This window comes from Solanum tuberosum, unplaced genomic scaffold (genome assembly GCF_000226075.1).
Source record: "Solanum tuberosum cultivar DM 1-3 516 R44 unplaced genomic scaffold, SolTub_3.0 scf00101, whole genome shotgun sequence".
Classification (NCBI taxonomy): domain Eukaryota; kingdom Viridiplantae; phylum Streptophyta; class Magnoliopsida; order Solanales; family Solanaceae; genus Solanum; species Solanum tuberosum.
The window spans coordinates 1,414,980-1,425,506 of NW_006239029.1; the positions used below are offsets into that span (position 1 = coordinate 1,414,980).

General features: G+C 32.6%; 1 protein-coding gene across 2 annotated transcripts; it reads right to left on the bottom strand.

Annotated features, from left to right (window-relative positions):
- Positions 1-611: 611 nt before the first annotated feature.
- On the bottom strand, positions 612-5,783 carry LOC102598624 (serine/threonine-protein kinase D6PK-like). Of its 2 annotated transcripts, XM_015309462.1 has the most exons (4): positions 5,665-5,783; positions 5,388-5,420; positions 2,945-4,824; positions 612-1,693 (listed from the first exon to the last, which is right to left on the bottom strand). In XM_015309462.1, the coding sequence occupies exons 3-4, from the start codon at positions 4,600-4,602 to the stop codon at positions 835-837; spliced, it is 2,517 nt and encodes an 838-aa protein (XP_015164948.1). In that variant the 5' UTR covers positions 4,603-4,824; positions 5,388-5,420; positions 5,665-5,783; the 3' UTR covers positions 612-834. The 2 variants fall into 2 exon arrangements, with proteins under 2 accessions (XP_015164948.1, XP_006349104.1); XM_006349042.2 differs by having other exon boundaries at positions 5,388-5,783.
- Positions 5,784-10,527: the final 4,744 nt, after the last annotated feature.

Genomic DNA, 10,527 nt, shown 5'->3' on the forward strand with positions numbered 1-10,527 from the left:
ACTATATCACACGTGTATCAAATATTGTATCAGCTGAAAACATTTGAAAAGCCTGTATTATCACACATGTGTATTGTGTATTTGTTATAAAACCTCAAATATAACTATATTTCATTTATTTATTTTTTAAAAATTGTATCTTGCAATCTTAATATTTGTCATTTAGAAATTTGTTGGGGAAAAACACAGTTTTGAATAGAAAATTTTATTCAAACTAACATTTGGATTAAAAATTTATAATACAGAGGTACAAGTGGTTGATTGTGGTTGACTAATGATCAAATAGAAAAATTTGATTACTTCTTGGAGTCACATTGCAATTCAATTTTTCTTTTTCTATTTTTTCTATATAATTATCTAAAAGTTTAAGTACAATTAATATAGTGAAAGCACAATCAAAATATGGTTTTTGGGGATAAAATTTGTGGAATCAACCCCAAGTTGGTATCAAACCGAATATTAAGGTACCAAATATGATTTATTTTACATTACATATCTAAACCATAGCAAAATATCTCAACTAATTCCACAACGAATCTACTACCTCCCACCAGCACAGTTTACATGATAAGTTTGCCCACTAAAGCTTGTACATGAGTTTTCTATTCCAATTGGACATCAGAATATATCCCTTTGATACATGATAGCAGAGTCAACAATTTTATGAAACATGATTACATTATATGTTCTCCATGTGTTGCACTTTGTAGAACATGTACACTATATATATATATATGCTACACTACTGACTATTATTAGTTACATAGATCAGACACAATGTGTTAAAATGTAAAACCAAACCCATCCTTCCTCATACCTGCAGACTAGTGTTTTCTAAAACATGTGAAACTCAATATCTTCTCCTATGTTTTTCAACTCATTTTGACACTTGTCGCGTTCCTTCTTTAGTCGGTTGGCGTCAGGGACAACGACATTTGTCAAGTCATAGGATCTAGGCATTTCTGGAGGTGTTGAGCATCGAATTAACGCCCAGTTAAGTCCCTCGAAGAACGGATGCTGCTTTATCTCTGCTGCCCCTCTCACAGCTCCTAACCTATTCTCGGGTTCCTTCTGCAGCAACCTTCTGATTAAGTCTCTTGCATGAGAGCTAACTGTAGGACTAGCTGGAAACTTGAGACATTGAGAAACCACATTGGCTAGTGTATCCTCATTTCCTGGCCCTTTGAAAGGAGTCCTTCCGTATAAAAGCTCGTACAGAAAGATTCCAAAGGTCCACCAATCTACAGCACTGCCATGACCTTCACCTTTGATAATCTCCGGAGCTAGATACTCGTGGGTTCCTACAAATGAGTTGGATCGAGCGTTGGTTGGCTCCACAACAAGTTGTGTTAAAGGTGAGACTTGTGCAGCTAGGTCAGCCTTTACTTTACGTGTCTTTGCTTCTGTAGATAGAAACCTGGGGCCAAAGCAAGATACTTGCCACGATGGATGTAGGCAGAAGGGATCTATGCAGCTAGCTGAGCACGGACTAGACTTTTTTGGAAGCTCAATGATGGGAGAAGATGATTTCACCAAGGTAGGATTAACAGCACACCTAAGAGATAAATCAAAATCAGACAGCATGATATGACCGTCTTCTCGGACCAACACATTCTCAGGTTTTAAGTCCCGGTAGACAACTCCAAGCAAGTGAAGATATTCCAATGCAAGAAGAACTTCAGCAACATAAAATCTACACAAAAAAATAAAATAAAATCCATAGGTTAAAATATTTAGACTAACTTTGAATATCTCGTCTTAAAATGTGAAACTTAATATCTGAAGAGATGAAAGACTCGAAACAAAGGTTGCAAATCCCAACTCATTTCTCCCCAAATTAATTAACCAGAAAAGTCTCTTTATATAGTGTTGTTGTAAGAAGGGATGCAAGTGAAATGGAAGCTCATTTACATTACTTCCATTTATTCACTACACTGCTTCACCATTTGTTTTCCTACATTTTCATCCCCCCCTCTTTACGTTGAACTGAATCAACTGATAGTACACACCCGTCCTGTCATTAGCTGTCATTTAGCAATCTCTAGATATCGTCTTCTACTGAAAGCAGCATTTACCAGAAATTCAGAGTTCTGCCAAACACACAAGATCAATGCTCAAGGAAGAAAAACGGAAAAAACCAAAAAGGTAAAGATACAAAAGTGAAAACATTAAGGGAAGGAGCAGACAATGTTGGACCATGGAGGTTTCTGAATACTGCGACGCTGACCCTTCAAATTTTAAAGATGCAGAAACTCCCTCGTTCGAACTTAGTATTTTCATTAACCTCCCTTACAAAGTCACAATTTGTATGAAGATTCAAATTATAGGGAATAATATCTTCGTCAAATAGCAGAAAAAGTGAATAGCTGCAACACAAACTAACTACTTTGATAGTTTGATTGGCACATTATTTTATAAAAGCAGTAAAAATGATTATTTTTTTTATAAAAAAGCAATTTTAAGGAGAAACAATTATTACAAGTTTCCAACCTCTTCCAAAAAAAAATTTGATGACAAGGGAAACCGCAGCCGCTATCCTTTGGATGCGCACAGGTAAAACCCCCGCTCCTATAAGTTTTCAACCTCTTCAAATTCAAAGAAAATAGATGAGTTTCCAATTTTGTCTTGCTTTCTTGCTTGTGCTAGGTTATAAACACGGGTTAGAACAGCACATTAACATAACTAGAGTTCTTATCTATTAAATAAAAATAATTGTGATAGCAAAATTTAAGCACAATCAGTAAATTATCAGTATAAGTAATTTTGTGGTACATGGAATGAGATTCCTTTGGGCTGTGAGCATAGACATTTTCTCAACATATTGGCTCCAACATGTTTTTTATATCATTGGCTCATTTATTTACCTTTATTTTTGTAATCCATATTGAGAATTGGGCAAAAAGAAACAATTTCAAAGATAAGTACACTATTTAGGAAAAATTACCTGGCAGCTTGTTCAGAGAAACTATTGCTTGGTTGTTTTTGTCGCAGTACATGCAGATCACCACCTGGACAATATTCCATCACTAAGCACGAGTATTTGTCATTGGTAAAATGAGCAAAGAGAGTTGGGAGAAACGGATGATCGAGTATTTGAAGAATTTCTATTTCAGTCTGAGCTCTCGTCATCTTCCTCTTGCTGGTCAGGAAGTAGTTATCCATGACTTTCACAGCAAACAGACACTTTGTGCCCAATAGCTCAGACAGATAAACATTCCCAATATCCCCACCTCCAAGTTTTCTGAGCAGTTTAAAATGCCTAAAGCCAATATCTCCATGCTGCTTTTGAACACAAACAATTGCTTCCCATCTCAAATCTTTTGACATATGAGGCCGGTAACCACTGCGACTAGACCCACTGAGATAGCTTTCATCACTAAGGCTTGTGGTGCTGCTATAATCCCCAATACTACTCTTCGAACTTTGAGACATCTGCCCCTTTTCCTTTGGCCTTGATCTTTCATCAGCTTGTGTTAGTATACTTCTTGCTTTGTTACAATTGTTTGAGCTCAGACCTAGTTTGGCGAAACCAGACTTCAGAGAAGATGAACTAACTTCTACCTCTTCTTTCTGATTATTACTCTGAGCACATTCAGGTGTCTGATGAGGAAACTCACTTGTGCTACAAGACAAATCACTATCAGTTCCACCATTAGAATGCTTCGGACGGCTGGTGAAAGAAGATAAAACTTTCTTCTTAAAAAAGGTTTTGCTTCTGAAAACTGGTTTTATCAGACTTGGACTGTTAGAGGTAGGATTAATGACTTCATTTCCAGCACCAAAAAACGAGGAGCAAGACACAAAATTTAAATCTTGCTCGTACTCCCTGTCTGCTACAATTGCAGCTGCTGGAGCTTCATTTACAGAAGGCACCATCTGATCTCGTATTAATTCCACTTTATCAGTACAATTTCCAGTTGAAGAATGTGGCAACTCCAATGTCGTTTTCTGGCCAGACACTTCTTTCAAGTACTCGTAACCATCAGTTGACTGATAAAGGGTATCACTTTCTGCTGCTATTTCACTTGCCTTATGTTTCAATGCATCTTCATAAGTGAATTGTTCTTGCACTGGAACATTTTCAGATTCAGGACTCTTACGCAAAGAATCCACCATACTCCTCTCCGGAACGAGGGATATCTCCACCAAATTCTGTATACCTCCATCATCATGATGTTCAGGATCATTGGCCTCAACTATGACAGCGCTGTACAGTCTCTTCACAGCTCCTGTTTCTGAGACTGTAGACAACCTGGACGCTTTTGGCAATTGTTTCTTCACAGCAGCCAGCTCTGATGCCTGAGAGATGCATAACCCTCTCAAGGCCTGCTTCAAACTTACAGGCTCAGAAATTCCTATGCCTGACGCACGAGAGGGGCTAGATCTCATTGGCCTCTTCATCGCACGTTTACTCGTCACATCTTTGACACCCCTACTGGAATGCCTAATCTCTATCGCCTCAAACAGTTTATTAATATCATCTCCAATACAATACTTTTCTATATGCTTTACGTTATGATGTTTTTGTGCACCTTTATTCATTTTAGATGCAGGATCATCTAGTAACTCTGTAATCTCACTACTACCAGGCAACCTTGCCATTATTCCTAAAAATATATATATAAGACTGAGAAAAACAAAGTTTAATGCGTCCGCTAGTAACTCTCTAACCCATTTCCAACAAAGCAATATGAAGAGGAAGAAGAACACAAATCAAACAGTACATCAGAAACTCTCCAAAATGGAGAGCAATCATGTTCAACTCCAAAGATGAACAAGAGCGACCGTACTGGGTACTTGCTTCTTGCTTCCAGCATTCAACGCCTGATACAAGCAGCGAATGTCAGATATACTGTAGATGTTAATCGGACAACTTAAAACATTGTAAGCGTCAATATTATTGATTGCCTTAAGTTATTTCCTCTCCATTATTATTGCTATTGTTACTGCATTAACAAGCTGAATAAAAGCATCATGCAGTTCCCTGGATTGCAAGTCTGTAGAGTACATAATTAACCTTGTCTACCATGGTTCACCTTTTACAGCATGAACAGCCAGCTCTTCACAAGTTAAAAGCAAATAAATGTTGATAAATTAGTTAGTTCAGATTTTACTAATGCTGGACAATATGTATGAAAGGAAAAACCCATCCCACTGGAACAACAAGATGACGCTCAACTACCTATTAACCCTCCACCCTAATCCGGGACCTCCATAACTTCTTATCTAAGGTCATGTCTTCAGTAATCTAGAGATGCGGCATGGCATCACCAAACAAACTTCATCAGCAATTAACAAAAAGCAGAAGAGATTAAAAATAATCCAATACAACAGAACAAATTTGCAACTTCTTGTAAATATTTAAAAAAAAAGAAGGAAAACCCAACCTAAACTTGTTATTATCCACCATAAGCAGCAACCTGAAAAAAAATGATCAGAATTGAAGGGAGAGCTCAAAACTCCATTGAAATGAAAACAAGCAGGGCTCTTTCAACTGTATATGAATACAAAAGAGAGAAAGTTGAAGTGGGTACAAGTACAAAGTTGAACTTTTTTGACAATAACAAAAACCCACAAGTGATTATAACAAAAACTTTGGAGAACACATGAGAAAGAGGGGTAAAACTGAATGAGAAAAGATTAATATGTGGTAGAACCAGAAACCTGAAAAAGTGATCAAGAGCTCAAAACTCCATTGAAATGGAAACAAGTAAGGCTCTTTCAACAGTATAAGCGTATAAAAAAGAAAAAATTAAAGTGGGTACAAGAAAAAAGTTGATTTTAAAAAAAAAAATCACGAAAACCCACAAAGATAAAGTTAAAAAAAATGAAAAATAATGAAAACCCACAAAGATAAAGTTGATAAAAATGAAAAATAACGAAAACCCACAAATGATTATTACAAAAAAACTTTGCACAGGTGAAACAAGGGCGAAATTGAGTGAAGAAAGAGATGCAGCTGTGTCACAAAAAAGGGATAAAGAGAGAGTGGGTAGAAGCAGAAACCTGAAAAAAAAAGATGATCAAGAGGTCAAAACTCCATTGAAATGGAAACAAGTAAGGTTCTTTGAACTGTAATTGCGTATAAAATAGAGAAAATTGAAAATAACGAAAACCGAGAAGAGATTATTACAATTACTTTGGAGATCACGAGAAAAGAAGGGTGAAATTGAATGAAGAAAGAGATGAAAAATTGAGAGAAAGAGTTGAATTTTGGGGGGAATTTCACGAGAAGTGACACTCTATTTTTTTGCTTTTCTTTTTGTATTGAAGAGCTCAAAAATGGCGGACAAGAAAAACAATTAGGCGGTGTTCACTAAACTCGGATTCGCATCAAAAATAATTCAGGATAAAACACTTTCTAACAAAAATGATTTTGTATCTCAAAAAACTCAAACTGAAACTTTAATCAAGGATGAAAGAGTATTTACTCGAACAAAAAGAATTACTCCACTTGATGATAAGTCAAACTTCATTGTAATAACATTTCACTATGATAATTTTATTTTCTGAATGATTTTTCATATTATATTTTACTTCTCTATAACAATATTTTATCTATAATAAGAAAAAAATTATTTAAATACGCAATTTATTTTACCATATTCTCTAAAATTTCCTACAATTTGAAAAAATTATAAAAGTCACTACTCTCTGCTATTCTCGGATACATCACTTTACGCGATGTATCAAGACATTGAGTGATGTATTCGAAATTGAAACGTGGTGTATCTGAATGTTGAGTGATGTATATCGGGACATTGAGAAATGTATCCGAAACACCGTGTATCAGGACTTTTTGGGATGTAGGATTCCACCAAATTTAAAGGATTTTTATAATTGAAAAAAAAATAGAGATAAAATGTAACTAGCCCTTAACACTATGGATTTATGTAAAATTTCCTAATAATAATGATATTCATTATAATAATTTTAAAAAATTTACCTTCCTATAATATAACTGTCATACTCAAATATTATATTTTTGACAAATATCAAAAATATTGAAAATAAAATAGTAATAGGATCAAACCAAAATGGATTATCTATATTATTATTAGAGTATGAAATCTCATAAGCGATGATAAAAGACTTTTAATCTTTTGAAAATAAACTTCGCATTACACAAAATTATCTTAAATTATTTCTTTCCTGTTTTGAATTTTAAAATAATTTTTTACTTATTAATTTTGTTTTTCTTGCATTACCAAATTAGCCAATGTGATTGATTATGCTTTATAATTATATATATGTTATGGACTTATGGTGGTATTTGAAAATAATTATAAATTTTCTTATATTTTACCGTAGATATCCATTGATACACATATTCTTAATAAATTGTATAATTTGTGTAAGCGTGTGTATAATATGGATATGCTATATATATACACATACAATGTACATGATATGTTTTGAAAGAGCGTGCATACGTTGTTGCATTTTAAGAAAATAATAATAGCTCTAATTTTTTGAAAAATGATTCTAATGATATTTTTTCATCTAATCTCTTAAGGTTAAGTAATTACTTATCTTTAACAATAATATCATCCATTTTTATTCATCTATTACCTCAATAACGTTATGTCTTTGACTAATCAAATAATTTTTGACATAAATAATTTACGTATTCAAGCTCAAATCATAAATTGTTAATTAAAATGTAAGCTTATACTTTTGTCGGATCAAGAGAGACACAAAAATGAAAAACTGCATCTGCTTCGATCTTAGAAAATTTAATTTTAACTTTTGACCCATTTCACATCCACGTATGTTTAAAACCACCCTTCCCAACATATGTCACGCTCGATCCCAACTCATTGTCATCCCTATCTATTTGGGCTCAACCCATTTTTTGATAACATAACTTATTTTGAAAGCTATTTGGGCTTGGCCATCAATCAATTTCTATTTGGGTTTGACCACTCTTTTTCTCAAGTTAAAACTAAAAAAATAGCCCAAATCTTATATTAAGAAGGCTTCATATATTGTACCAAGTTCTTTTATGTGTTTTTGTATTCTCTTGCTTAATAAATAGATAACATAAATATTATCTTTGATTTTTTTATAGAAGGCCTCTTTTTAATATGCAACCATCATATGTGTGTTTTAGGAGTTTTGATATGTACATACAATTTTAGAAAAATAATTTATTTAGTAGTAATTGAGTACGATAACGATTATTACGATTTATGAGGGAGAGGGGGGCTTCTCCTTATCTATTATCTCAAAGTTGCATCGCTAATTTGATGAGAAAGAAAAGTTTTTTTGATGTGAGCTCCTCAAGGATGATGATGAGTCGAGACGTCATCCTTTTTTACAATATATATATAATTATTTATAATATATCACATGATTTAAGAAGTGACATCATAAGTTTTGTCAGATTGAAATTAAAATAAGTGGGCGCTAACCTAGTTAATAGCATATTTATACACAGTGTTATTTTTCAAAAATATTAGGTTGAATTGAACCTATCAAGTCAATCTTAATTTGCCTCTTCTTTTGGTTCATATGAGTAATAATATAGATACTTAGGTTTTAAATTCTAGACTCTAGTACTAGTATATCAATGTCAACTTTTAATTTGTCCCCTAAACTTTGAAGTAAAGTAATATGATAATGTATTTTTCAATGTCCCAAAAATAGTAACTTCTTTGAATTAATTAATATAGATGAACAAATAATTACTGGTGGTTGGAAAACAATACTAGCTGAAAAAATAAGGTGTACATGACCCCTATTTATACAACTTTTAATTATGAATAATAAGTAATACTCATTAATTAAATTTATAGTTGTGGTCCTCTATTATTGGTATATACCATTATTGTGAATTTGATATAACTTTAGGAGGCAAGTTAGAAGTCTTTGTTTAATACTGCAGTTTATGTAATCATTAATTATATATATACTAGGTAGATACGTATTTTTTTAGGGTTTTCCAAAATTGAATCGAAACCGATAAGTCAATCGTGAAATTAATTTATTGACTTATTCGTATTAGGTTATCGGATTAACGGTTGATAAACGGAGTAAATTTTATAGTTAACGATGTATCGATGCGGGGGTGGGTTACTTAATTTTCTTATTGGGTAAGTCGTTAACCCATTAAAAATTATTATAGTTATATTTTTACTATCAGAATATTTGTTAAATAAATGTTTTTGTGCATGCACCTTCAAAATTTACTTTCATATATTTCTCAATGTGATTTACCATAACATAATTATCAACTTAAGTAGAGCATGAAATCACTACTAAAACGATTGACCCAATACATCGTCTAATAATTACTAATCCAATATCAAATCAATCGATAACTTACTAGTTGGCTAGTGAATTAGTATATTTAAAAATCAATATTTGATAAGCTAAATCATTAAACATAAATGCATAATTATCCGTCCCCTTCCTTTAGCTACTAAGATATTTCAGTTCGCTAAGTTTGAAAAATTCAAAATACACAGATTAGCTACCGAGCTTGAATACGATTTTCCGATGCAACCTACATTTTTCTATTGTTATAAATTTGTGGGACATAATTACAAATATGGAGTAGGACAAGATTGAATAAATATGGAATTATTTCACCGACTTATTTGGTTTATCGACATTATTTGAATTATTCCTTTTTTCAAAACATAGTTTGGTTATATATTACAAAAAAAAAATTGGTTAACTTTTGAAAGATGTTTTTTAAAGGAAAAAAAAGACAAAAATTCAAGTAAATTGCATGTCCACGAAGCCGATCAGAGGATAATCAAGCTACTAAAACGAGGGGTTTATATTTACATCGAATGTTTAATATTTATATTGAATTTTTCGATTAATTTGATTGTGAGAGAAAAAAGTTTTTTTATAGCAAAATATATTTCATTATTAGACTCAAACCTAACACCTTTAGTTAAAAAAGAATGAATCTAATTTGTTTTATACCTATAATCGATTTATAGGTTATTTTTTCTTTTAAAAAAATACTTAGCAGAAATTGATTTTTGGTCATCAATCTTAGTGAATCACTGTATGTCCAATCACAACTTTAATTTTTAATAACCGGTTTTTCAACTCCACCTTCAAATGTTACTATTTCATTTTAGATATCATTCGACTCATATCTATGTTAGGATATACTATTAACCATGCGTTTTGATATAGTATTATTATTGAACAATTGTTTATTCATTTATTCAATTCAATAAAGTATTACATTAAATAGATCAATTGTCATATATGTGTCCTTAACTTATATAGTAGATGATTTAGTGTATAGAGTTTAAGCTTATACACAGAAGATTAAATCATCGGTTCTTATAAGTTAAAAGTTATAGTTCACAATCGTAGATGGAAATTTTGGACAAAACCATCAGAAAGATTGTAGCACGAGATTAAATGTAATCTATCTTGATTATGAGAATGGTATAGTTCTAACTTCTCGTGCTAGTGCATTTTGTATGTATTGAACGGGACCAAGCAGAGATAGATGTTTTAGACTGACTGATAAAAACATATTCTCTAAACTGTTAA

Excerpts from the sequence above, each read along its gene's own strand:
- LOC102598624 (XM_015309462.1), bottom strand. The coding sequence starts at position 4,602 with ATGGCAAGGTTGCCTGGTAGTAGTGAGATTACAGAGTTACTAGATGAT. Across the intron at positions 1,694-2,944 it reads TTCTCTGAACAAGCTGCCAG|ATTTTATGTTGCTGAAGTTC; the intron begins GTAATTTTTCCT and ends TTTTTTGTGTAG.